The sequence below is a fragment of the Saimiri boliviensis genome, chromosome 13 (genome assembly GCF_048565385.1).
Source record: "Saimiri boliviensis isolate mSaiBol1 chromosome 13, mSaiBol1.pri, whole genome shotgun sequence".
Lineage (NCBI taxonomy): Eukaryota > Metazoa > Chordata > Mammalia > Primates > Cebidae > Saimiri > Saimiri boliviensis.
The window spans coordinates 86,647,860-86,675,055 of NC_133461.1; the positions used below are offsets into that span (position 1 = coordinate 86,647,860).

The window sequence follows — 27,196 nt, forward strand, 5'->3', positions numbered from 1 at the left end:
CTATAGAAATCTGTAACTAAGTTACTTGATCTTTCATTAGGCTATCATCCACACAAGTCAGTATTTCTCAAGGTCTTCTACAGAGGTACTCCCAGCACTATAGGAAAAGATTATATGCCCAGGGATAAGCAAGAAAATGATCTAATAGAAGCGGTTTAGAGAAAGAAACATTCTCAGAAATTTTATGTTTTATCATAGTATTTATACAACTTTTTTATTCTGCTTCATTTTAATATTTGTATTAAAATTTAAAAATAAAAACTACTTACAACTAAATAAAATGAATACTCCAAAAAAGTGGGTCAGGTTTATTCTGTGGCTCTGAATGTCTCCTAGCATAATATTGTGTAGCTTCAATCTATCTCAACCCTAGTTTGAGAGACATGTATTTAAGTGTATTTCAGTTTGGTCAATCTTTTAATGTTGTTTTATGCAGATACTGACTAAGGTTTGACTTTTTGTGTCAGATATATGTAAGAATATTAATTAGATATACTTGAAGGTCTGTGATGCAGGTATCACATAGGCTTAAATTATAATTTTAGGAGGAATCACTAACCACTCTCTAGCTGAGTCTCAAGTGTGTCAATGGCAAAGAAAATAAATCTTTCTGAAAGTGCACTTGAAAAAAAAAATGGATAGTTTTAAGAATAATTTGCATAGTATCAAACAAAAAAATTCATGATCTTGCCATTTTTGTACCATTAATTAGTTCTTTCAATACAATTGCTCAAAAAGATAATGCAAGTAACTGAAAATATAATCTTCTACAGAAGGAAACCTAGTATTTATCTAGCAAACACAAGAAAAAGAAAATTCTATTGTAAAATCATATCTTGTATTTTATCAAAGCACTGGCCACAAAAGTGGATTTGCTATAATAAGGTTGGGAAGACAAGGTAAAATAATTTCCAAATCATGGTTGAGCAAATGTCAATTCTCTCACCCATGAAAAGAATCATCTCCCAAACCAAGTTTAAAAATCAATGCAACCAACATTAAAATGCAAATTCCTGGCATTTCAGGTACTAAAGTTACTTTTAGGTTTCTGAAATGAGAATCGTATTTTGTTCTTACATTATTATTATAGACCCAGAGAACAGATTAACAATAAAATCTTACCAGTGCTGTTTCATGAGACTGTGGTTGTTTGAAATTAATGATTTCCAGAGCAAGCGTTTTTTTAACTTTAGCTAAGTCGGCTTCTCTGGCTGCTTGTAGCAAAGAGTGACCTTTAAATTCATCTGTCAATAAAACAATGGTTGACATAAAAAAAGAATTAAAATGTATACAAATCTTCAGTATGATTATAAATAAGTATGAATATTATTTTATGAATTTCTCTATTTTAGCAACAGCTGCAATGTGACAATATGATAAAAATGCAAGGAGAAGAATGTAGATTAATGAAAAACTGTGAAATACGTATGCTCTGAAATAAGACTGTTTCACATTCCCAGAGTCCTACAAAGATACTTATTGCCGGCTGAGCACAGTGGCTTATGCCTGCAAATCCCAGCACTTTGGGAGGCAGAGGTGGGCAGATCATGAGGTCAGTAGTTCCAGACCAGTCTGACCAACATGGTGAAACCCCACCTCTACTATAAATAAAAATTAGCTAGGTGTGGTGGTGCGTGCCGGCGCATGCCTGTAATCCCAGCTACTCGGGAGGCTGAGGCAGAAGAATCACTTGAACCAGGGAGGCAGAGGTTGCAGCGACCTGAGATTATGCCATGCCATTGTAGTCCAGCCTGAGTGACAGAGTGAGACTCCATCTCAAAAAAAAAAAGATACTTATTACAGCAAAATTTAAAAATAGGCAATCTAAATGTCCACCAAAAGGAAACCAGTTAAATAATTTGTGCACACATATTCTGTAACACTTTATAACTCTTAAGCAAGAGACAGGTTTACATACACTGACATAAAAGTAAACTGTACCAATGCACTCCAGCCTGGGTAACAGAGCTAAACTCTGTCTGACAAGAAAAAGAAAACCACAACAACAACAAGAAATAACAGGAAAAAAATGTGTGTAATAAAATATTATAACCATGGGCATAATCAAAATATTGTGTTTGTTTCTTATATAGTTTTCGTTAAAAGAATTATGTAATTGTGAATGGCTAGTATAAAGCAGTAGACATGATAATAAAAATTGTAGTTAAAGGTCCAATTTTGTCAAATCCTTTTCTTCAGACAATTTCTTGGTAGACTCTTAGTTAACAAAACAAAGGAAATACGGAGAAAGTTGGAAAGAACTCTAAGCAGGCAACTGCTCCCTTCATTAAAGTACAGATGTAGGTTAAATTTTAATGTCTTCACTGGAAAAAGATCAGCAAAACATAATAATCATAATTTGCAAAATGGCTGAAAAAAATCAAATGATGACATACGGATAAAGCTGAGCCAGTATATAATCTAAGAAAGGAAATCAGAAAAAGATAAATTAATACACTTTGATTTGAGTCAAACTAAAGTCAATAAACTTGTTGGGCACATACTACATGCCATGCACTGTGTTAGGCTATGGGTAGGTAGATTAGGGCCCAAACATACATATCATCATACATTTTTATTAGGTAAAAAGGAATCGTACAGGGGCTAGGACAAAGAAAAGTTAAACCAAAGGTCTTTCTCAGAGTCAAAATTTCACTAGGAAGATAGAATATACAAACAGAAAAGTGAACTGTGTAAGGCAAGAAAACATAAGGCAAGAGATATCTGCATAGGAGCGAGTAAATGAACTTCTGAAAGAATTCATTAGAAGGACATCTGCCCAGTTACAATGTGGCTTCTGTTGGCCCATAATCTAGTAGATGTCATCTGTTTGAATACCAAAATAAGTTTTAATTTCCACTTAAACAAGATCAAAATTGTGGGGAACTCTTTCAGTTTTAATACAAAATAGTTTAAAATTTGTTTAAACATAAATAATGCTAGCATCATTTTGACTATCTCTTTCCCTTAAGTGATAACTTAGCAAAGATTTTTTTCAGGTGTAATCTGATTATTGGAGTTCTGGATGTAAGACAGAATATAGAGCATAGACTAAGTTAAACATTGGGTAGGTGACACCTAGCTTAATTTAAACCTGAAATGCTCACATGGAGAATTAAATATATCTCAGTATTTGATGTGAAACTGTATACATATGGTATCTTGAATGAGATTCTAGAGAAGAAAAAGGATTTTAAACAAGGATTAGGAAATGTGAATAGAGTATGGCCTTTAGTTAATACTATATCAATATTGGTTTATTAATTGTGACAAATGTATTATATTAATGCAAAATGTTAATAATAGTGAAACTGGGTATGGAGTATATGAGAACTGGGTACTATCTGCATACATTTTCCGTATATCTTAAACTATGCTAAACCAAAAAGTTTATTTAAGAAACATCTGCAAGTATATGTAATGGCAATAAATTCAGAAGATGACCTCAACCAAATTATTTTTAAAGTCTCACTTAAATATTTTAGATACCTTAGGAGGACCTGGGGAGAGAGAGCGAGCCACTATGTTAATTAAGCGAATTAATGTAGTACCAGACCAGCCTTCTGAGCGTGCCTTGAGACTAGTGGCCAGTTCAAAAATTAATAGCCGCTCATTAACAATTTTTGGGACAGGAGACACTCTAAAAGCCATCACAATGACTGCTAATAGTGGTTTTGTCAGAGCTGCAAACAACCAGGGTGTTAAATTTAGTGTGTTTATCCATCAGCCCAGGGCACTTACTGAGAGTAAAGAGGCTCTAGCCACCCCCTTACCAAAAGGCTACGCAACTGACAGTGAACACTAACGATGCCCTTTAAATATTGTTGTGGAAGTAAGTTATTTATACCAAAGCCTGGCTCTTCCCATCTAAACTGGGGGAAAAAAAAGGTCTATAGTAAAAGTAAAACTTAGAACTCAAACCAGTAGAGTTTCTTTGTGTCTCATCTAAAGTATGTAACTCCCCAAAGTAGAAAAAGCACAAGAGACAAGCTTATCTATCAAACTGTCTACATTAGTGCAAGTAAGAACAGAAATACGTCTATATAAAGCTTTCAGCTGTATTGTAATACTTTGATTCGGTAGGGCTACAACTCCCCTACTGGTAACCACGTTTCATGGAATATGGCTACATTGCATTTTGCATTAAATATCTGGAGAAAACCAAAAAAAAAAAAAAAAAAAAAAAATTATACTTGGGTCATAAAACACATGACAAATAAAAATATGATTCTGCAACCTTGCAGGGCTTGGGACATAGTAAGGGTTCAATAACATTAGATATCTATTACTATCAATGGCACAAGAATATAAGCCCCATAAGCTCAGAGCTTTTTTAATGGTTTGTTCACTGCTATATTTCTAGTGCCTGCCACATAGTAAGCATTCAGTAAATGGATGCTGATTGACTCATCCTCATTATCCTTTAAAATCCAAAAAAGGAGCCTCAACACATGAATTGAAACTAGGCTTGTATAAACACAACATATACAAAAAGTGTGTGTATATAATATTCCCATGGAATTAATGAAGAAAAGTATACGATTAGGAATGAGGATTATGAATTAGTGCACTTGTAAGAATAGAAGGTTATTATTTAAGTTAGATAACGCAACAGAAATTAAAGATTCCAGTTGCGATTCCAACATGCGATAATGATTTTGGGATAGAAATACGTACAAGTCAATCTCTCCCTGAGCTCTGGAGTTGGAGCCATATCCACAGCACTTTTGCCATGGCAGTTGACTAACGTAGGATCAGCGCCATGGCTAAGTAACAAAGAGCAGACTTCTACACGGTTCTTGGAAGCAGCCTCATGCAGTGGAGTAAACTGCCAGAGATCCATGGCATTAACACAAGCTCCATGCTGAATTGAGAAAAAAATATTTTAGATTAGTAGTCATTTCGCTGGATCAAATAAAACTTAAAAGACATTTATTTCTCTGTAAATTTCAGTAATAATTTTTTAAAATAAATGTTTTAATTTCTTTAATATCACCTTTCAAAAACAGCTGAAATTAAATTCAGTATTTAAAAAATTTTAAGGCAATGGTAACATTTTTAAAAAATCATTTTATTCTCTTAAAATCAAAAAACAAGCCTGGGCAACATGGCAAAACCTCATCTCTACAAAAAACACAAAAATTAGCTGTGCGTGATGAGAATCACTTGAGCTTGGGAGGTCAACGCTGCAGTGAGCTGTGATTGTGCTACTGTACTCCAGCCTGGGTGACAGGGCAAGACCCTGTCTCAAAACAAACAAACAAATAAACAAACAAACAATCCAAAAAAACTAAAAAAACTTTCATGAGGCAAAAAATATGGAAAGTCATGATAAGTTAAAAACAAAAAAAGAAACAATGCTCAATATTCTGAATTTCTCTTACCTTTAGTAGCAGTTCTGTGACTTCATAATGTCCATATGAACATGCATTATGAAGAGGCACAAGTCCACTAAATGAAAAAAGACAAATTAAAATACTTAAATTTAAATTTCAAACAACTTGTAGTTTTTTTTATCCATGAAGTACCAAGAAACAAAATCCAATAAATCCCAGTATGATTATACTTTAAAATATTTTAAAGTATTTAACAAGACAATTCAAAGCATAGCTTATGTTTACACCTTTTGCATTCATCTTATTTTCTGTATATAATCCTTAAAGATAATGAAAAAAATACCAATAGAAGAAGAATGTTTTGGCGAAAGGAAGATCATATGCTAATTGACAAATGCATGCATTATATATTAAGTATTTATAAGAAATAAATGTTAATTGGTAGTGAATTGATATATTCCATCATTTTAAATTCACTTTTATGGTAATCTTTAGCAAAAGAATCAAATATCCAAACTATTACAACTTGCATATGGAAGTATTCTAAGTAAGCCAAAAACCCCCTTTTTTTGTGGTGTACGTCTCTTGATGACTCATCTATTGTACACCCATCTATTTTCAGACATGCACAAGGAAATAGAGATGTACAAGAGCATCAGGTATTTATGCCCCTATACTACTGGGACACCATTCACATATGGCACAAAACCTGGTGCAGGCAAGAGAAACAGCACCAGAAAAAGCAGATTTGAAATGAAAGAATTATTCTGATAAGTGTCTCAAGTATTAAGCTCCTTTTTATGTTTCTTGACTTGAGGAGGGACAAAGTGAAAGAAACTCTCCTCTAGGGCATCTCTTCTTTATGCTGTCAATCACAAGACTGCAACATAATCTACCTTACCTGGGTAGTAGGGTCAACTATCTTTTAATCTTAAAGTGGGACAATGAGAAATGTTAGTCCATTATACAGGGCGGCAAACCCAAAGTTCATATATCCCTAGAGTCTTTACAGGAAACTGATACAAAGTTTTCAAAAATTCGCCAATTGGTAAAATAAATGACATAACTGCTTTCTTGGTTCCCACTCATATCCTTCTCACATCAACCTTATAGGTTTTCTCAGTTTAGATGTCCAAGATTTCATCAGAAAAAAAATTGATATTGTATATTTATGATTTTAGTTTATCAATAAAAAATGATCCTTTACTATCTGCTGAATCTGAGAGCTATGAGGCTGGATTTTCATAATTTTCAATTTATTTATCTAAAATGTAATTTAAGAGTTGAAAAACAGTAACTGCAATAGAGACACACATTTCAACTTCAAGTAACAGTACTGTGATAAAATTAAACTGACTTGGGAAATTATTATGAGAAGTATCCTTAATTAAGTAGGTACATGAAAATAAAGCCTGAAATTAGAGTTGTGAACATTCTTAAAATGTTATATAAGCCATAACAAATAGGATATATAACTTTGTCTAGCGCTTTAAAAGTTTAGAGCGTCAGACAAAAAAAAAAAAAAAAACCATTGAAAGGAAGTAAACTGATAGACTTACCCTTTGTCTTTTGCATGAACATCAGCACCATGCTGAAGAAGCAGCTGAACTATTCGAACTCTGTTGTAGCCCGCTGCTAGATGTAAAGGAGTCGACTGGAAAAGAAAAAGATAAACACATCCTCTCTTCAGGTAAAAATAAATCCTTGCTTTGCCATTTCAGATTTAAACACAATGAAAGTTGACACAAAAATGCTGTGTTGAATTGCCCAAAATTCACATTTCATAACTTAATGAGAGATAATTCACTGTCCTCAGGAGTCAATTCTAACACTGGTACCATCCATCTATTTCCCTTACTTGTTTTTCAAGGTCATTAGTAATCAAACCTTACCCTACCTATTTTACATGATTTCCTATTTCTTTCCAACATGAAACATTCTCACTGTACTAAGAAGACACACCATGGGTCATGTTTCCTATAAATGGAAACACTCTTCCTTATTCTACTTAAATCCTGTCCTCCTTTCTAGTTTGAACTTTTAAATTCCAATTCTACCATAAAACCTTATCTAAAGATCAAGCTCTCAAAATGTGTTTAATAGAAAAGATTGAAAAACATCCCTAAAAAACAATTTGAACAAACTTTAGTGGAAACAAAAAGGACAATGGACCTTACTCATTCTGCATGGCTGGCCAGTAATGGTCAAAACTAATTTACTACACTAGGTGTGATGAAATATACCAAGGTAGTATTTAATTCTTCTGTTTTATGTACCACATATACAGTATAAATACAAGAGAAGAATACAGTTTCTTCCCAGCTTATTTCTGCCACATTATAATTTGAGTCAAGTTATAAGAAGGTTCTCTGCTAAAATTTAATATGGTAATTAAAATAATCAAACTTCTCCTCACCTTTTTTTAAAGAAATAACTTCATTTTAATTAAAAACTTCTCTGCAACCGTAGCAATTTTCCACCTTTGCTAATTTAAAGTTTAAATACCATAACAGTTTTTTCATACAGGTTCTAATATATTTTAATGCATTCCCTTTCATTTTTCCTGTCTTCTACTTGGGGTCTTGGGATTTAATAAGATTCTTAATTTATTTCTTCATCTATTCCAAATGTGAAGTTACAAAAGAACTACTAAATATTATACTATCTATTACTGCTTTCAAGATATTTCATACATTTTACATATTCTGTCAGTCTCTAAGTTTAGAAAATATTTTGAACAATGCACAGCTATCAATGAGGAGACCATTTAGATTCGAAGAGTCCTGAATAAGAAGTCAGGAAACCTGATTACATTCCTGATCTTATGAAACCCAGTGAAAGTCATGGTACTCATGTGTCTCAGCTTCTTTATGTGTAAAATAGATAAAAACACTCACCCTGAAAAAAACACTATCTGAAAAACTCGTGAAAATACAGTATACTTTCACACACTGGTGGTTAATTGTAGTCTGAAAATATTAGGTGGAAAATTTCAGAAATAAACAATTCGTAAGTTTTAAGCAGAGCACCATCCTAAGCAGCCTGATGAAATCCCATCTTGGATAGGAATCATCCCTTCCTCCAGCATATCCATACTGAAGAGTCTACCTATTAGTTACTTAGTAGCTATCTCACTTATAAGGTCAAAAAACCATATATAGGATTTTGTACTATCTGAGGCTTCAGGCATCTACTGGGCTCTTGAAATATATCCCCTGAAGATAAGGGAAAACTGCTGTAAAGTTTTCTGCCACATGGAAACATGTTTTTTGTTTTGTTTTGTTGAGATGGAGTCTTGCTCTGCTACCCAGGCTGCAGTGCAGTGGCTCTGTCTCAGCACACTGCAACCTCCACCTCCCAGCTTCAAGCAATTTTCCTGTTTCAGAATCCGAGTAGCAGGAATTACAGGAATATACCACCATGCCTAGCTAATATTTGTATTTTTAGTAGGGATGGGGGTTCACCATGTTGGCTAGGCTGGTCTGGAACTCCTGACCTCAAGTGATCCATCCGCCTTCAGCTCCCAAAGTGTTGGGATTACAGGAGTGAGCTATAGAGCTTTCTAAAAATGTAAAATGCCATATAAAAATAGGCAATTAAAAATTTTGTATCATCAAACACGTCCAGCTAAGTTTCTGCTTTCAGATACATGCCAAATGTTACTGCAAATGATACTTTCAGGGACTGTCAACTTACTTTCAGGACTCTTATTTCACCTTCATTTCAGAAAAACACTTTTGCTGGATAATGAAGTTTAGTTAACTTTTTTCCTTCCTTTAATATTTAAGGATGTTGTACCACTCTCCTCTGTCTTGCTTGGTTTCAAGACTAGAAATCTGTTATCTTTATGTTTGTTCCTCTGTGCATGTGTTTTTTTCCCCTGTGGATACTACAATATTTTCTCTTTATCACTGACTTTAAGCAATTTGATTATGATGTGCCTTGGCATAGTTTGTGTGTGTGTGTGTGTGTACGCACATACGCATGCATGCCCACAATTGGAGCTTGCTGTGCTTCTTAGACCTGTATAGTTTTCAATAAATTCTGAAAATTTTTAGCTATTATTTCATCAAATATTTTGTCTGCTCCCTCTCCTATTATTCTCACCACTAGGGACTTCAATTAGACAAATATTAGGTTAATTTTGCAAGGTTTGCTTTTAGGCTTTTGTAGGCAGGGCCAGAGCAGCATTTAGTGCAGGACAAATTTTCCCCTACTACTGAGGCATTACCCTTTTATGATATTCGGTGAATTATAAGGGTTTTTTACTCTAGCTAGTGGCCACAGAAACCATTACAGACTCTGTGTGAATTCCTAGGCTTGTTATCTCTAATCCTTCTGTGTGGTTCTTTGTTAATCAGAACTTAGCTGAAGACTGTAAGGCGACCCTATGCGGATCTCCCTTTCCTGGCCCACTGCCTTGCTAATTCTCACCACCTTAGTCTCCCCAAACTCCCAATTTCATCTCCTCAACTCAAGGAGACCATCAGGTTCCTCCTGGTTTTCCTCTCCTTGTGTTAAGGCCTGGAAATTCTTTGGAGGCAGTAAGCTGGAGCTGTTACCCTCTCTCGGGAATAATTACCACGTACTGCCTGATGCTCAATATCTGAAAACCACTGTTTCATATATTTTGTCTATTTTTCTTAGAGTTTCAGGAAGCAAGGTAAATCTAGCCCCTTTTACTCTATCTTGGCCCACTTTCATGACTGAATTGGACTTTACATTGAAGTCTGAAATCTTCTACAGACAATGACTGCTTTGGAGGACTGGTCAGTAAGTCAGCAAGCTGGTATAGCACATAGCTAATATTTAGTATTACATAAAAAGGGTCACATCTTTCTTGCTTATAAAGAAAAAGATTCTCCTTTTTCATATTATCTTTTACACAATGTACTTTGTATAAAATTGATTCAATAACTTTCATTTCTTATTCCTGAAAATGAACAAAGTTCCCAAATGAATGAATACATATGAAAACCTACCATTTATTTAAAAGGGCAAAACATAAAAAAAATTTAACTAGTCTACCTTTGCCTACCAGATGAGAAAAAAAAATGTAACTAGTTTTCAGATTTGAAAAAATCATTTAATTGTAAGATTAACAATGCTTTGAAAATGGTAATATATTTAGTTTTTAACAACTGAAATTTATATAACTCAAATAAATTAGAAGGCTCTGTAATTAAGATAGAAAGTGACAGGAAGCCCGAAATAAAGTGGTTGTGAAAAAATGGAGTTGAGGTGTGAGTTTTCAAAAACTATTAAGAAGCAGAATTGACAGAATCTAACAAGTGATTGATTTAGCTAGTGAGAGGTACAGTAGTTTCTAGTTTGGAAATGTCAATGACAGAAAAACAAAATAAAAAAATAAAAAAAAAGAAGGGAGTGGAGGGTAAAGGAGGAGAGCCCCGAGGGAAATAATTTGAGGTCAGGGTTTACTGAATTTAAAGTGATATGATACCCCAGTGGTAATGTCAGAGAGAGAAAGTTACATATATGGGACTAGAATTCAGAAGATGTTAAGGCAAAAACAAAACAAAACAAAACAAAACAAAAAACTGGTCATCACTGGTATTCACTTAAAATATTTGAATTTCTACCACGTATCTGACAGCATGTTAAGTGCTAGGGATAGCACTGCAAATAAGGAAAGCAAAATCAGTATTTTGCCTTACGGATCTTCTTCCTCAAAAATTACACAAAATGTGATTCTCTAAAGGAAATACATATAAATGAATTCTTTATTCAGAAGGACGAAAGATGAGGAAACAGAAGTCTATATTTTGAGGAGTCGAGTCACTAGAGAAAGCAGCCAATACAATATAAATGCTGTGGATGTGGATAAACCCCCTAGAAGGGGAGTTCAGGACACCCAGGAAGGCTGGAGGATGCTCATCTAAACCACTCTAGAGGCAAGCAGAGGGAAACAGGGTCAGGGAAGATTCTCAGAAAAAACACTTTCCAAGCTGAGACTTTGGATAAACAGAATCACTGAGGCAAAAGAATCAGAAACTTTATTCCAGGTTGTGTGAAGAATCCATGTTAATATTCAATGGACAAGGTATATTTGAGAAAAGAAAAATTCAGTGGCTAAGTGTAGTGTATGAGATCACGGAGAGTCTAAGAATAATGAGAAATCACTGAAAGACTTGAAGCAGAAAATTACTTAAGATTAGAATATTCGAAAGATCACTTTGGTTACTACAATGGAGAATAAAATTGAAGAGAGCAAGCAAACTGTATGGCAGGAAGGCCTGAACAGAAGGGTACACGACTAATCCAAGACAGAAATAATGACACTGTCAGCAAAGTGGCAGCAGCATCTAAGTAGAAGTAGCTGAGCTCTAAGAGTGGTGAATTCACAGGAAGAGTGAGTGCAGAACAAGCTGGGTGAGACTTTCCAAGTCATCATTCCAATGTGAATGCTAATCCTGCGACTTATATAGCACCACTAGAAAGCACATAAAATTAAATAAGATGCATGTAATAAATTTGAGACAATGGCAGACTGCAAAGAGAAAAAGAACAGACAAATTGAGAAAAAAAGAATGATTTGAGCAAGCTCATGCTACGAAAAGCCCTGAGGTTTTTCAAATTTCAGGAAAAAAGGAATTTACAACTGCTACTTACCAAATACTGTCTCCTGAAGCAAAGCAAAAAATACCACATACCCTTGGATTAAACTTTGTGAATGACTACCACATAGTACCAAATTTATATCTCAACTGCCAAATGGCAAAGCAACGGTAAAAGTAATTTTCTAACTGCTAAGATAATTAACAGTATAATTTCTGTTTTAGATAAATAAGGCAGCCCCATTTGTAAAATACTCATACACGTTACTAGATAATTTGATGATGGTTTTAAAATAGTAAACACATTTAGGACACCCACATACACAGGACAGCAATCATTGCCAGTTTGTACACCTCTAATTTATTCTAAAAACAGATGTTTCTGTTAGGAAACAAGACAAACATGTAAATTGGTAAATTACGGAATAAATGCAAATACAAAAACTATCTAAATATTATTCTGCTGTTAGAGAAATGTTATCAGTGGTATTTTCATGTTATAAGATGTTAACAGAAAAAAAAATTCTTATTTAAGGAACTCCCATAAATGAAAGATCTCTTCTTGAATTCAGGCTATAAGAAAAAACAAACTTGAATTTGTCCATCTTTGCCTTCTACGTATAGATTTGCAGTGCAGTATAAAGCACTTACGGTAGTTTTTAACTTTATTTATACAACCATACATATAAGGCATAGCTAAATTAGTGACAACTGAAAAGCCTTTTGCAAAGCTGTGGTTTCTACATGAAGTCCAGGAAGCACGATATGAAAAAATGAATAAAGGCTTTCAAGTCTTGGTTTTGCTTTCTGGCTTCGGAAATTTTTACCAGGTATTTGTGTGAATTTCTTAATGTCTCTGAGTCTTGGCTTCCAATAGCTGTGAAGTGGGAATTGTAACCCCTATCACCCAGGAATGTCTTATAGATTAAAGGTAACTGTACAAAGCACATAATACAGTTTTTATGGAAAAACTCAACAAAGAGTAGTTATTATTTATCATCATCTTATTAAGTAGTTTATATACTTGAGATGTTTCTTTCTTTTTTTTTCTTTTTCCTCATTCTAAAAATCAACTTTTTGATACAGGGGCCATGTGCAGGTTTGTTACATGGGTATACTGCACCCAGTTAGTGGGCAGAGTACCCAATAGGTAGTTTGTTCTTTAACCTGCACCACCAACCCACTATTGTGAACAATAGTCCACAATGTCTATTGTTCCCATGTTTATGTCCATGTGTGCTCAATGTTTAGCTCCCACTTATAAGTGAGAACATGTTGTATTTAGTTTTCTGTTCCTACATTAATTCGTTTGGGTTCATGGCCTCTGGCTCCATTCATACTGCTGCAAAGGGCATGAATTTCATTCTTTTTTAGGGTTGTGGGGTATTCCATGGTGTATATATACCACATTTTCTTTACCCAATCCACCACTGATAGGCACCTAGGTTGATTCTATGTCTTTTCTATTGTGAATGGCATGGCAATGAACATACAAACTCCATGTGTCTTTTTGGTATGATAATCTATTTTCCTTTGGATATATAACCAGTAATGGGATTGCTGGGCCTAATGGTAGTTCTAAGCTGAGTAATTCCCAAATTGCATTCCACAGTTGTACAAGCATTACTTTTTCTCTGCAACTCTTCCAGTATCTGCTGTTTTCTCACTTTTTAATAGCAGCCATTCTGAGCGGTGTGAGACAGAATCTCATTGTGTTTTAGAGTTGTATTTCTCTGATGATTAGTAATGATGAGCATTTTTTCATACGTTTGTTGGCTGGTTATATGTCTTATTTTAAAAATTGTCTGTTCATGTCCTTTGCCTATTTTTTGATGAAGTTGTTTTTTGCTTTGAATTAAGTTCCTTTTGTATTCTGGATATTAGGCCTTTGTCAGATGCATAGTTTATGAATATTTCCTCCCATTCTGTAGATTGTGTGTTTGCTCTGCTGGTAGTTTCTTTTGCTGTACAGAAGCTCTTTAGGTCCAACTTGTCAATTTTAATTTTTATTGCAACTGCTTTTGGAGACTTAGCCAAAAATTCTTGCCAAGGCTGATGATGAGGACAGGATTTACTAGATTTTTCTCTAGAATTTGTATAGTTTTAGGTTTTAAAACCTAATTAAAAATTTAATACATCTTGAGTTAACTTTTGTATATGATAAAAGGTAAGGATCCCATTTCATTCTTCTGCATGTGGCTAGCCAGTTAGCCCAACACCATTTATTGAATAGGGAGTCCTTTCCCCATTACTTGTTTTTGCTGAATTGTCGAAGATCAGATGATTGTAGGTATGTGACTTTATTTCTGAGCTTTCTATTCCATTCCATCAGTCTGTGTGGCTGTTTTTATACCAGTGCCATGTTGTTTTCTTTATTGTGGCCTGACAGTATTGTTTGAATTTGGATAGTGTGATGCCTCTGGCTGTTTTTGCTTAGGACCACTTTGGCTATTTGGGCTCTTCTTCGGTTCCATATGATTTTTAGAATAGTTTTTTCTAATTCTTTGAAGAATGATGTTCATTGCTGGATAGGAATAGCATTGAACCTGTAAACTGCTTTGGGCAGCATGCCTATTTTATTGATACTGATTCTTCCATTCCATGAACATGCAATATTTTTCCATTTGTTTGTTTCCATTGTTTATATCATCTCTGATTTTTTTCAGCGGTGTTTCATGGATTTCCTTGTAGAGGTTTTTCATTTCTCTGGATAGCTATATCCCCAGGTATTTCATTTTCTTTGTGGCTACTGTAAATGGGATTGCGCTCTTAATTTGACTCTCAGCCTGGATGCTGTTGATGTATGGAAATGCTACTGATTTTTGTACATAGATTTTATATACTAAAATCTTGCTAAAGTTGTTTATCAATTTCAGCAGCCTTTTGGTGGAGTCTTTAGGTTTTTTAAAACTTAGAGTGAAGAGAAGTAGTTTGACTTGTTTTTGTTTGTTTGTTTGTTTGTTTCTATCTGGATGCCTTTTATTTCTTTTTCTTGCCTGATTGCTTTGGTTAGAACTTCCTCATATGTTGGTTCTTAATGGTCATTTATCAGTCCTTACCTTATCTGACCTATTAGCATTATTTGGTATCACTGATCACTTCTTCCTCCTTAAAATGTTTTCCTCCTTGGCATCTAGTACACCACACTGCTCATTTTCCTCCTACCTAGCTGCTTACCCCTTCCCAGTCCTTGCTGGTTGCTTTTCATTCTATTGACACTGGAGTACTCCAGGAGTCTTATCTTTAGCCTCTTTTCTACATTGTCTAACTCATTCCTTTGGTGATCTCATGCAGTCTTGTAGCTTTAAATAGCACCCGTGAACTGACAACTCCCCAGTTACATCTCTGGCCTAGTCCTCTTTGCTAACGTTCATACTCTGGAGGTTACTGGTTACTATATGGAATAAATGACATAAAATCATGTGCCATAATCCAACTTCCTATGTGACATCACTTATGATATGTGTGAGACATCTCAAGCTTTTCTCATGTCTAAAATGGAGCCCCTCCTAGTGCTTCTCTTGAAACATATGCCGCAGAAATTCCTGTTAATGACAACTCAATCCTTTTAGTTACTCTGGCCAAAAACTCTGGGAGTCTTTCTTTTATCCATACACTATGCTCACCCCATGAGACTATTTCTCTTGGCTATAACTCCAAAATATATCCAGAATACAATCACTTCTCACTACATCTACTGTCTCCTAACTTGGTGACAGTATCCACACTCAGCTGGTTGGTCGCAACAGCCTTCTACTAGGTCTCCTTGCTTCCAGTATAATCCCCTTAGAGTAACACAACATGACAGCAGAGCAATCCTGTTAAAACCTAAGTTACATTATCTAAGACATACCAGTCTTCTGCTCAAAATCTTCCAATGGGTATTCATTTCACTCTAAGAACAAACTGAAGTCTTTGTAATGCTCTAGAAGACTGTAAACAATCTCCCCTATTATGTCCCACCCTGCAACTTTCTGACTTCACCTTTTACTGCCCACTTTTTTCATTCCACTCCACTTCATTCAACTCAAATGCTACATTATCAGTTAGCTGGAACCACTCAGATTTAATGTAACTTCCAAAAAAATTAAAAGTAACAAAATATAAGCATTTAATTTCACACATGACTTCTTAATAAATCCAAACAATGATGGAAGGTAAAATATTCCTAAGGATTAATATTAGAATAAAAAGTTCTTATGGATACATAATGCAGCTATCTGCTTTGGAAGACCTATATACTATTATGTGCCTAGAATATAAAAATTTAATTTCTACATCTTTTTTTCCCCACTGAGCAATAAAATTATGACAACTATCAGTATGTCCAGATGTATTACTAAATATTTAATCCAAATGAAATTTTAGCATTTACATTTTAATATAAAATATATGTTGTTATCACACAGATGACTGCTGGGTACAGAAAAAAAGGTTTCCTTGGTATGATAGTGCTGGGGAAGCTTTTCAAGTTGTAACTACCATCTAGACAGAAGAGCCTAGCATCTAGCTCACCTTTCATCTAAAAGCATGAAACATAAATATTAATTTTTAATTTCTTAGGACTATTAATATTATTCAACAAGATTTTTAAATGAGATTCCAAATAATCACCTCTTTTCCTCTCATTCTGCTTGAACAATATATATATATATATATATATATATATTTTTTTTTTTTTTTTGAGAATGAGTCTCACTTTGTTACACAGGCTGGAGTGCAGTGGCATGATCCTGGCTCACTGCGGCCTCCACCTCCCAGGTTCAAAAATTCTCCTGCCTCAGCCACTCAAGTAGCTGGGACTACAGGCGTGTGCTACCAAGCTCAACTAATTTTTGCATTTTTAGTAGAGATAAGGTTTCACCATGTTGGTCAGGCTGGTTGCGAACTCCTGACCTCAAGTGATCCACCTGCCTTGGCCTCCCAAAGTGCCGGGATTACAGGTGTGAACCACCACATTGGGCCTGGACAATACTTTTTGGAAAAAAAAAAAAAAAATTGGTACTAAAAACACCACAATCTTTTACCGTTACAAATGTTCTGAAATAATAAGTTATTTACTTATATGTCTGTCTCCGAATTCACTGTAAGTTCACTGAGAAAAGAAAATACATATTAATTTTATGTTTTAAAGATTTAACATAGCACCTTCATATAGTAGGGTATTAAAAAAAAAGAATGAATGAGCATTATTGTCAGCTTTTGATTTATATTGCTAAAAGTCAAAAGAGGACAAGAATAATCCAAGATAGTGAATTTAAATTTTTGTGAAAGATTTACACTGACATTTCAATACAAGCATGTGTGATGTTTGATGCATTTTCTAAGAAAGAATACAATCACAAATGTCAAACTATAAGTCCTCAGAGAGCTGTCTAAACTGTGACACAGAGTGTATTCGTTTTTCTTTAAGGTGAAGATCCAGTTTGGCCTAGACCAACTCCTTTGGGACTTTTTAGATTACCATGACCAACTTGTCCTAGTTTGCCCAGTACTTTCCTGATCCTAGGAAACCCACTGATCTCAGCAAACTAAGACGGTTGGTCACCCTTCCTTAGCCAGACAATGTAAATCAATTTCTTTGTTTCTGGATCTCACCTGAATGAGAAAACTGTGTGTGTGCTTGTGCATGCACTATCAGGTGACATATTGTACTCTACTTTTACTAGTGAGAATGCTCAGTGTACCAACAGTTTTATAAGTACCACCTCTCTGAACTCATGTGTTCTACATATCATATTTTAAATTTTTTTTTTAACTTCCTGTATCTTCCTGTGTCCAGGTCTGGCTTCACAAATAAAGTATTATATATGTATTTTCCCAGTTTAACAAGTCTCAGTATCAGTTACTTCACATTTATTCTCTATCCTCTCCCCAATAGCTCCTTTTTGAATTATAAAATACATTCCCTCTAAAAATTCAAACAGTAGAGAAAATACTATAATGTAAATGTTTCTATTTTTTCCTCCAGCCAAAGAAGCCCTCTTCTCAAATGTAATCACCATTTACAGTTGCACAACGATCATTTCAGATATTTTTCCATGTATATGAACATGTGTTTGTTTTTCCTGAGTTCTTTTTGTTGCTGTTTTTTTCCCCACACAAATAGGATTGTTATTATATTCTATGATTAGTTTCTTCCTTTTTACTATTAGTACATATCTGCCTTATTCTTTGTAATAGCTGTACAATAGTTTCATTGTGTGGATATACCATAATTATTTACTCATTGACTATAGACAGATATTAATGTTCTACTTTTGCTGTCTTATCAAAACATACGCTGGGCGCGGTGGCTCAAACCTGTAATCCCAGCACTTTGGGAGACCGAGGCGGGTAGATCACGAGGTCAAGAGATCGAGACCATCCTAGTCAACGTGGTGAAACCCCATCTCTACTAAAAATAAAAAAAATTAGCTGGGCATGGTGGTGCATACCTGTAATCCCAGCTACTCAGGAGGCTGAGGCAGGAGAATTGCCTGAACCCAGGAGGCGGAGGTTGCGGTGAGCCGAGATCGCGCCATTGCACTCCAGTCTGGGTAACAAGAGCAAAACTCCGTCTCAAAAAACGAAAAAAAAAAAATACTTCATTTTAATCTATCACTTGATTAAGATAAATCAGTGTTTCCCTTCCAAAAATAAAATATTACATTAGCCATTAAAACAAAATTCTTATAAAAATACAATAAACACATAATCAGCTTTATTAAATTTCTATCAGGCACAGAGACATGATTAATCTGCTAAGAAACTAACAAGCAAAGAGCCTAGTAGCTCTTTCTGATAGTGATATTTAGATGAGAACCTAAACAAATTAAAAGCTGGAAAATCAATATAGGCATGAGTCCATGGAAATAAATGTACTTCATTGCTGATGACTGTCTTTCAAAGGGATTTTTAAGTAGTGCCATAATGAAGATCCGGCAGTCTCCTTGAAGTTACTTAACTCTTGGAATACTAGAATGATAATTTAAAAGAGAAACCTTGTGGAAAATAAATATTGATAAACAAAGTGAGATGAAAGAAAAAAAGCTATTTTATTCACTTCTTTCTCAAAACGTATGACTCCTCTGACTTGCCTCTTTTGCAGATGACCTATGACTAGATTCTCTAATAGTATGTTTTCTCTCCTATTATGAGTCTTTCCCTCTGGTCCTGGACCTCTTGGTCAGTGGTTCCTTCAAGCATGGTGCTTAGAGCTAAACATATCTAACCACAGATATGGTCTCATCACAGTGGACCATGGCATGATACTTACTCCTAAAACCTAAGGCTGTTTAACATATTAATATGTCTTTAATTCACAGTCTGTAACAGGGGAGTTGGGTGACAACTGTGCTAGCTTTACAGGAACAAGGATGCAGTTGGAGACCATTATCCTAAGTGAACTAATGCAGGAACAGCAAACCAAACACCACAGGTTCTCGCTTGTAAGTGGGAGCTAAACAGTGAATACACCTGGTCACAAAGATGAGAACAACAGGCACTGGGGCTCCTTGAGTGGGGAGTGGGCTGGATGGCTGCCTACTGGGTACTATGCTCACTACCTTGGTGACGGGATCATTCATAAACCAAACCTCAGCAACATATAATTTATCCAAGTAACAAACCTATAAATAGACCTACGCCTGAACCTAAAATAAAAGTAGGGGGGTGGGGGAAGAGTCAGATGAAGGGACAGGAGGAACAAGATAGAAAAAAAGGCCGGGCGCGGTGGCTTACACCTGTAATCCCAGCACTTTGGGAGGCCGAGGCGGGTGGATCACGAGGTCAAGAGATCGAGACCATCCTGATCAACATGGTGAAACCCCGTCTCTACTAAAAATATAAAAAATTAGCTGGGCATGGTGGCACATGCCTGTAATCCCAGCTACTCAGGAGGCTGAGGTAGGAGAATTGCCTGAACCCAGGAGGCGGAGGTTGCAGTGAGCCGAGATCGCACCATTGCACTCCAGCCTGGGTAACAAGAGCGAAACTCTGTCTCAAAAAAAAAAAAAAAAAGATAGAAAAAAAAGACATGTAGGATGCAACCAAATTTTTTATATCTGAGTTGCTGTAAAACGAAGAACAAAAATTCATTAGTTGGAAGGTGGCTCTATATGTAGAAAACAGTTCAATTGTTTCAACTTTGATAAAAGATCTTCAATCTGCAGTGAGTATAAGCCACTGTCCAGTACAAGATGTAGAAAACTGAAAACATAAGCAATGACTAAATAAAATATCATAGGAGATATAAAAAATTTTTAAATACAAATACTTTATTAGAAATAGCCAAAATTTTGGCATTTTCTATGTACTAAGCACTTTTCTAAGTGCGTTATATGTATTAACTTGTTTATACAGCAACTACCTTAGCTAGAAACTACTATTACTTCCATACAGCAAATGAAGAAACTAAGGAACAGGGGGATTAATACAGCAAGCTGAAAGCAGAGTCAGGAGTCAAATCTCGGCAGTCTGACTTTGAAACTCTCATTCTGCCTTTCTAATTTTCCTTTGTGTGGGACTCAGGTTTTGGATAGAATGTTCAGAAATAGATTAATATGACTGAAGGACAAGAATTACTTTTGTCAGCCAGGGATCTCCTTGGTTCTGACAACTTGAGCATTCTGACCCATAGGTCAGTATACATTAAATCCTATCAATAACGACGATGTGACTGTTCCATTGGATGAGCACCCCAGAAATGTGAGACTCCTTAATAATAGAAGCTGCCTAAAAATAGTTACATATAGGAGGACAAGGAAGGATAACAATATTGAAAGTGAAGAGAATGATTGATTGTCTCCTTCCTAGTGCAGGATTTTTCTAGATATCTCTAACAGTCACTTGGTCTCCTCTTGAACTCAAGCTACCCTGCCCCAGTTGCTTCAACTGACTACCTACTTGGTCACACTCTGGTTGGTCAATATCCCTTCTTAAAATTTGACACCCCAAATTGAGCACCAAATCCAAATATGGTCTGATCTAAACCAGCGAGCTATCTCTCTCTCTTCAGCAGAACTTGTCAGAGCTATCCTAGTGAAGGTTCTAACACTACATTGGGAGGTTGAACTAAGTCCTCATCCTAAATAAGGTTCTGTGATTCCTAGATACATTACATGAACAGAGATAAAATAACAATTTATACTTTATGGCCTCAAAAAAGATGTTCTTCCAAAACAACAGATGCACTCATCCTTAAGAAGCCATTTTAAAAGCTACAGAATTTATGAAATATAAAACAAGGTTTCTGTAATTCAAGAGCCATAAATAGTAAAAATTTATTTATTTATTTACTTACTTACTTATTTATTCCCAGGTTCAAACAATTCTCCTGCTTCAGCCTCTGAGTAGTTGGGATTACAGGCACCTACCACCACACCCAGTTAATTTTTGTATTTTTAGTAGAGACAGGGTTTCCATGTTGGCCAGGCTGGTCTTGAACTCCTGACCTTAAATGACCCACCCACTACAGCCTCCCAAAGTGCTGGGATTACAGGTGTGAGCCACTATGCCCAGCCAAAATTTATTTTTAAAGTGAGAATAGAAAGGACTACCTTTATTTTAAGTGTCTGTATTAGGAAGAGAAAGAGAAGGGAAGGGAGAACAGTTAAGATTGAATGGAAAATCCATAGGATAATCTTTGTGAGAATAAAACTGTGAATGCCAACTTAATTCAATTTTAACTTAACATTATCATTGTGGAATCTTCAAGGGGATTCTTCAGTGGCCAACAATTTGTGTTTCTCTTTTCCAGCCCCGGAATCAGCAGAAGAATTAAAACATGTGGTGAAAATGAGTTTCTAGCATTCTCTCACGTGGTTTGTGTGAACAAAAATGCTTAGTACTCTCAAGGTGCAACATTAGGTTTTCATCACCTAATGGGAAACAGCTGGTAGATTTTATTAAAAAAAATCCAAGGTTTCTTGGTCTGATAATAACTTGATGTTTTATACTTCATAAAAGGAGAAAAATTTTCACACTACCCAAACTACACATAAATTCCTTTTTGTAGCCAATATTTGCAATATTAGGTTTTCATATCCAAGCATCAAAGATTCTAAGTAATAGTCAACAGACAACTTCTTAAAAGAAGAAACCAGTTGCACTGATCAGCATTTAATGATTACACAGGAGGGAATCAGTCCACCTTAGATCATTAGATAGTCATTTTAACCACAATTTAACTGGGAAAGTGACAAATTCCTTCAGCCGATTTTAATCTGGTTAAGTGCTCTAGGATTCTGAAGATTAGCTGTCACCTCAGAGGTCCTTAAGTGATAAAGTCCTTGTTATTTCAGCATTTGTATAATGAATGGGGGAGCCAAAAATAGCCAGGAGCAGAGACCTCTAGTTCTGTTCCCTGCCCATAGCCTTCTCTCCCAATTCTAATGGGTAATGAACGCTCTTTGAAAGTAGAAGATTATTTTGTGGGGCATTTTTATAATATTCAAGAATAGGGTATTATCATGTTTCTATTAACCAATTAAAGCATTTTTATTAAAAAGTTACATTTAGAATTGGTCTATTTCCAAATTTACTAGTTTAGTTATCCAAATATGCATTTCAAGTGATTATGCATGGTATTTCTAGTCCTTTTTAAAGCTTTACTATTGATGCCATTCTTGGTAGAGAAAAATGTTGCTTTAAACTAGTCATTGAAAACATTGTTTAAAAAGGCAGAATAATATGAAGATCTTTGATACTTCTACAATTGTTTTCATAATATAATCCTAATTTAACTGAATGAGATGAGTGAATGTATTAATATGCATGCATGTGAGAGACACACACAGAGAAGCAAGCTTGAGTGATAATCTCTTTAAAAAGGGGGAAAAAAAGGCAGTGATAAAGAAAAAATAACCAGGTTTATTGTTTGAATGTTTAGTAATTCTCTAAAATTTATGTTGAAGTCCCTCGATATGATAGCACTTGGAGATAGGGTCTTTGTGAGATATTACGGTTTGGATGAGGTCCTAAGGGTGGGAACCTCATGATGAGATCAGTGCCCTTCTAAGTACAGACATGAAAAAGCTTGCTCACCAGACACTGACCATGTTGGAACCTAAACCTTGGACTTCAGAGCCTCTAGAACTGTGAGATATAAATTTCTGCTGTTTAAGCTACCCTGTCAATGGTATGGCAATCCTAGCTGACTTAGACATTAGAAATGGTATACGATGAATTAAGAAATAGTTTACATTGGTTTTATATTGTGGCTAAACAACTGTTTTAACAATACCAAATCAAAGTTAGAGATAATTTCAGAATTCTTAAATCCATAATTAACTCATGACTTTCTTTTTGCCACTTTCTCATCAGGCTGGAAGAACTTCCTGAAATTAGACTTCTGTTTGCACCTAAGCAAATCTTCTTTACACAATATAGTCTTTTACTTAAAAGAGCTTTTTGTAGAATACTCTACTGTCAAATGATATTAACTGAAGAGTCTGTTCAAGCCAAAGGGTAGTGAAATCATAATCATTACAGAGATATTTTAAAATATCTTTATGTAATATTTAACACATAAAACATATAAGTTATAAAGCATAATATTCAAACACCATCCAGCACCCATTCAGTTGGAGAACTGGGGCATCGGCAATACCACAGAAACTATCTTGGGTGCATCTTCCTGCTCTTTTTCCTTTGCCACTCTGCGACATGGATGTTTTTCCAGCTACCGCGCTAGTTGTAATCCACTCAATTAATGTAAAGTTTGGTTTACTTGTACAGGCAGAAAAAAACACTTTAAACTTCAATTCTAACAATTTTAAAAACAGATGCTGAAGTGTCATACTTGTAATTTGGCTTCTAAATAAAATTTTTATAATGACTCATACTTATAGCCAAAGGATTTAGTACCAACTACCTTCCAGCATCTTGAGGAGTCTAAAGTGGCAAACAGCAGGAAATTTGTGCTTCTGGATATAAGGGCAGGACAATCCAAAGCTACGATGGTGGCTAAAGAGAAGTAAATGGACAACTAAGTTTTATCATTTTACTGCTTTTTAACACTGTGGTCGGTCCCCTACAAATTCATTTCTCCAACAGAGAAAACAAGCACAGTTCGCATGGGTACTAATTACACTTACTAGTAGAAATGTCATGCTTGACAAAATAGAGATTGTTTTAGTAGAAGCAATTTCCTAATGAAAAATAAAAAAGACGTTTTCAAACCCTTATTGGTACAAAATGAATATACATAAGCAAAAAGTTTTTATACAATATATCCCAATGTAAGTAGGCAAGAAAACTTGCTCCAAGGGATTTTGGCACTACAGTAAGGCATGCATTGCTCAGCAAGATGTACCCAAAGAAGTGATTTGATTATATACAATTAACACTAAAGTATTTGAAGAGTTCCCCAATGCAGACTTACTGCATTTTGACCTTCTTGTAATCCCAAGTAACATTTGAACTAGGATCTATAAAAGTTGGAAATTTAAAACTGGTATGACCTTTTATCTACCAAGATTTGGCAAGAATGAAGAATGATAAAGGTCACTATAGGTCAGGAGGAGCCAGATATGTGCCCCCAGGTAATGCTAACACTTTCTTTCTTAAAAGGAAAGAGGGCTCTACATAAACTTTCCTGCAGATACCATGAGTGTCCTCTCCAGTGTGAGGCTACAGTCTTTTATGAAATTTAATTCTGCATCATGGGTAATTGCTACTAACTCTGCTGAAAAATAAGTAACAAAATATAATATTGAAATGTTAGAGTCAAAAGGCATGTTCGAGCTCACATGGCCCAAATCTTTCATTTTTTTAGGCTAAAAAAATTGAGAACTTAAAGATATAATAAAACTTGCCTTGAACACATGGCTAATAACAGTTGAAACCTGAAATCTGGTCTTCTAGCTTCAAGTTCCTGCTTTTTCCCACAATACCATGACCCCAAAGATGCACATAAAATTATGTTTTTGTATTCCGAGGGAGAAAAATACTTAAATAGTAAGATATAAATTCAAAGGAACTGAACATATCTAAAGACGTAATTATATTTGGGAAGATATTTTAAATTCTTCACTTACTCTTCCAAATAGTTATGAAAGAATCATTTTCAGTAACCTATCTGAAAAAAAGATGCAATCTTTCTTGCCCAATAGATAATAAGCATTGAGTTTTATTTTATTTTAGTCAAGTATTTCAGTTATCTATTACTATATAACAAACTACCCCAACAGTGGTGATTTACCTGGGCAGGTCTTCAGCTCTATGTGGCATAAGCTATGGTGCTAGGATGGCTGATGTCACCCTAGGGATGGATTTGGGACTCAGATGGGGTTAAATTGACTAGGATGTGTGGATCATTAGAATCATTAAGAAGCTTTCATGGGAGCTCGAGTGGATCTGCTGGCTAGGGGCCTCAGTTCTTCATATGGACCTCATCACATGGCTGCTTGGGCTGCCTCATGTCATGGCAGTGTGGTTCCAAGAAGAATAATTACAAAAAAAAAAAGAAACTCACAGCTGCCAGGCCAACTCAGGAGTTTGTCCTAAAAAGGACAGAGTATTACTTGTGCATTATTTTATTCAAAGCAGTTCCAGGCTAAGTTCAGAGTCAATGTGGCAGGGAACTAGACTAGGGCATGCATAATAAAAGGTGTGGTTTACTGAGACATCTCCAAAGTAACAACCTACCACATAAAGATGGTTAAAATCCTAGCCAAATTTAGTATGGAGAAAAGTTATACTGAGGGAGGAGGCTACTGATTAAGAATAATGAGAAACTCTACAACCTAAAACTTAAATGTAGATACAAAGAATTACACTAATCCTACATCTTTCTTGTTATTCATTGGATGGGCTTTATGGAATTCCATATATGGCACTATTTTCAGCCAGATATTAATTTTTAATCAACATGTGTTTACAAATGGGCATATATCTCAAGAATATATTTCTGAGTTTATAAGCTGCTAATTTAAACAAATTCATTTATTAAATGTGACTCAGGGTAAAAGAGGGGAAGGCCAAACTCCAACTGAATTAATTCAACCATATGCTTTGTAGATAACCAGGCAATTTATAACTTATTTTATCCAAAGCCACCTGGGACAGAGCTTGGATAATGAGAACATTTCAGGGGAGAAAAAGGGCACATTGGAGTACTTAAAATTATGTAAGTATCCATTCTAGATACATTTGAAAGTTTCAGAAAAAATTATCAAAGGATTAGGGATCTAATTTACTAAAGGTTACTGTGTGCTACAAACTGTGCTAGGTACCCTGACCATATTATTTCACTTAATCTTCTTAAATGCCTCGTGGAATGGGTATGATTATTTCCATTTATGAATGAGTAAATTAAAAACTCGAGAGCCATAGATACACAATTGGAAAGCAGAGGAGCTATGAATAGAACCCAGTCCCTCTGACCTTATAGTCTATTTGCCCTATCACAGTTTGTCCATGGTGTCTTCAAGGTACAGCACTAAATTCTACTTTATTTCTGATTGATTTTCTTTTGAAAGTAATTTTCAAACACTTCACGTTTCTCTGTTTCCAGTCTTCTCCATTATTAACTATTTGGAAGCAAATATTTACAGAAAGTCGACATTTAAAGAAATACTTCAGTTAATTTTTCTGAATTAAAATCATGTTCTTCTAATTACCTGTTCATCTAAATTTCTGGTTTCTTACAAAAGGGTATATTAAATACTAAAGCCTTAAAAATAAAAGGGCCAGGAAATCAGCACTTTATAACTGTATCACAGCAAAAGGAATATTGTATCATCTTAGTGCATTAGCTTCAATGTCCTCCATAATGTCTTAATCATTTTACCAATTTTTGAGATCCTTGTGAACCAGTACCACCAACCATATGGTTACCTCCCATAGCACTAAGCACAGTGACCTACACATGATAGGCATTAAGTGTTGGTGGAATGAATGAATGAAAGGAGCAGAAGGAAATCTGAAATACTCAAAATTACACTGGAAATACTATTTTAAAAGCACCTATCAAGTATTGGTTACTTTCAATTATTTAGTGACATACAATCATAGCAATAGTAGGCACGTAGATATATTCAAAGACACATATTATTTCTACTTGGGACTATGTGCAATAATCCCTAACCCCTACCAATTGCTTGTTAAGATGAGGAGTGGATAAATTTAGGACAATTTATTTTAGAAGGGAATAAAGACAGTTAGAAAAGGAGAATAACACAGAGAGGAACCACAAAGAACTCTTAAAAGAGTTGACTGTTGGACTAATTGTATTCAAATATTTCTTTTCATTTATTATAAAAGGCATATTTATAAAAATTAACACTGAAAAACAAGAGAATA

At 35.1% G+C, this 27,196-nt stretch overlaps 1 protein-coding gene across 4 annotated transcripts in view; it reads right to left on the minus strand.

Annotated features, from left to right (window-relative positions):
- Positions 1-27,196, minus strand: part of TNKS (tankyrase) — a 196,608-nt gene that overhangs the window by 67,119 nt on the left and 102,293 nt on the right. For all 4 annotated transcript variants that reach the window (XM_074383914.1, XM_074383913.1, XM_074383912.1 and 1 more), the window contains exons 6-9: positions 6,896-6,990; positions 5,385-5,451; positions 4,678-4,864; positions 1,123-1,244 (exon numbers count right to left, since the gene is read on the minus strand). In XM_074383914.1, the coding sequence (XP_074240015.1) occupies positions 1,123-1,244; positions 4,678-4,864; positions 5,385-5,451; positions 6,896-6,990 (471 nt within the window). The remainder of the gene's footprint in view (positions 1-1,122; positions 1,245-4,677; positions 4,865-5,384; positions 5,452-6,895; positions 6,991-27,196) is intronic.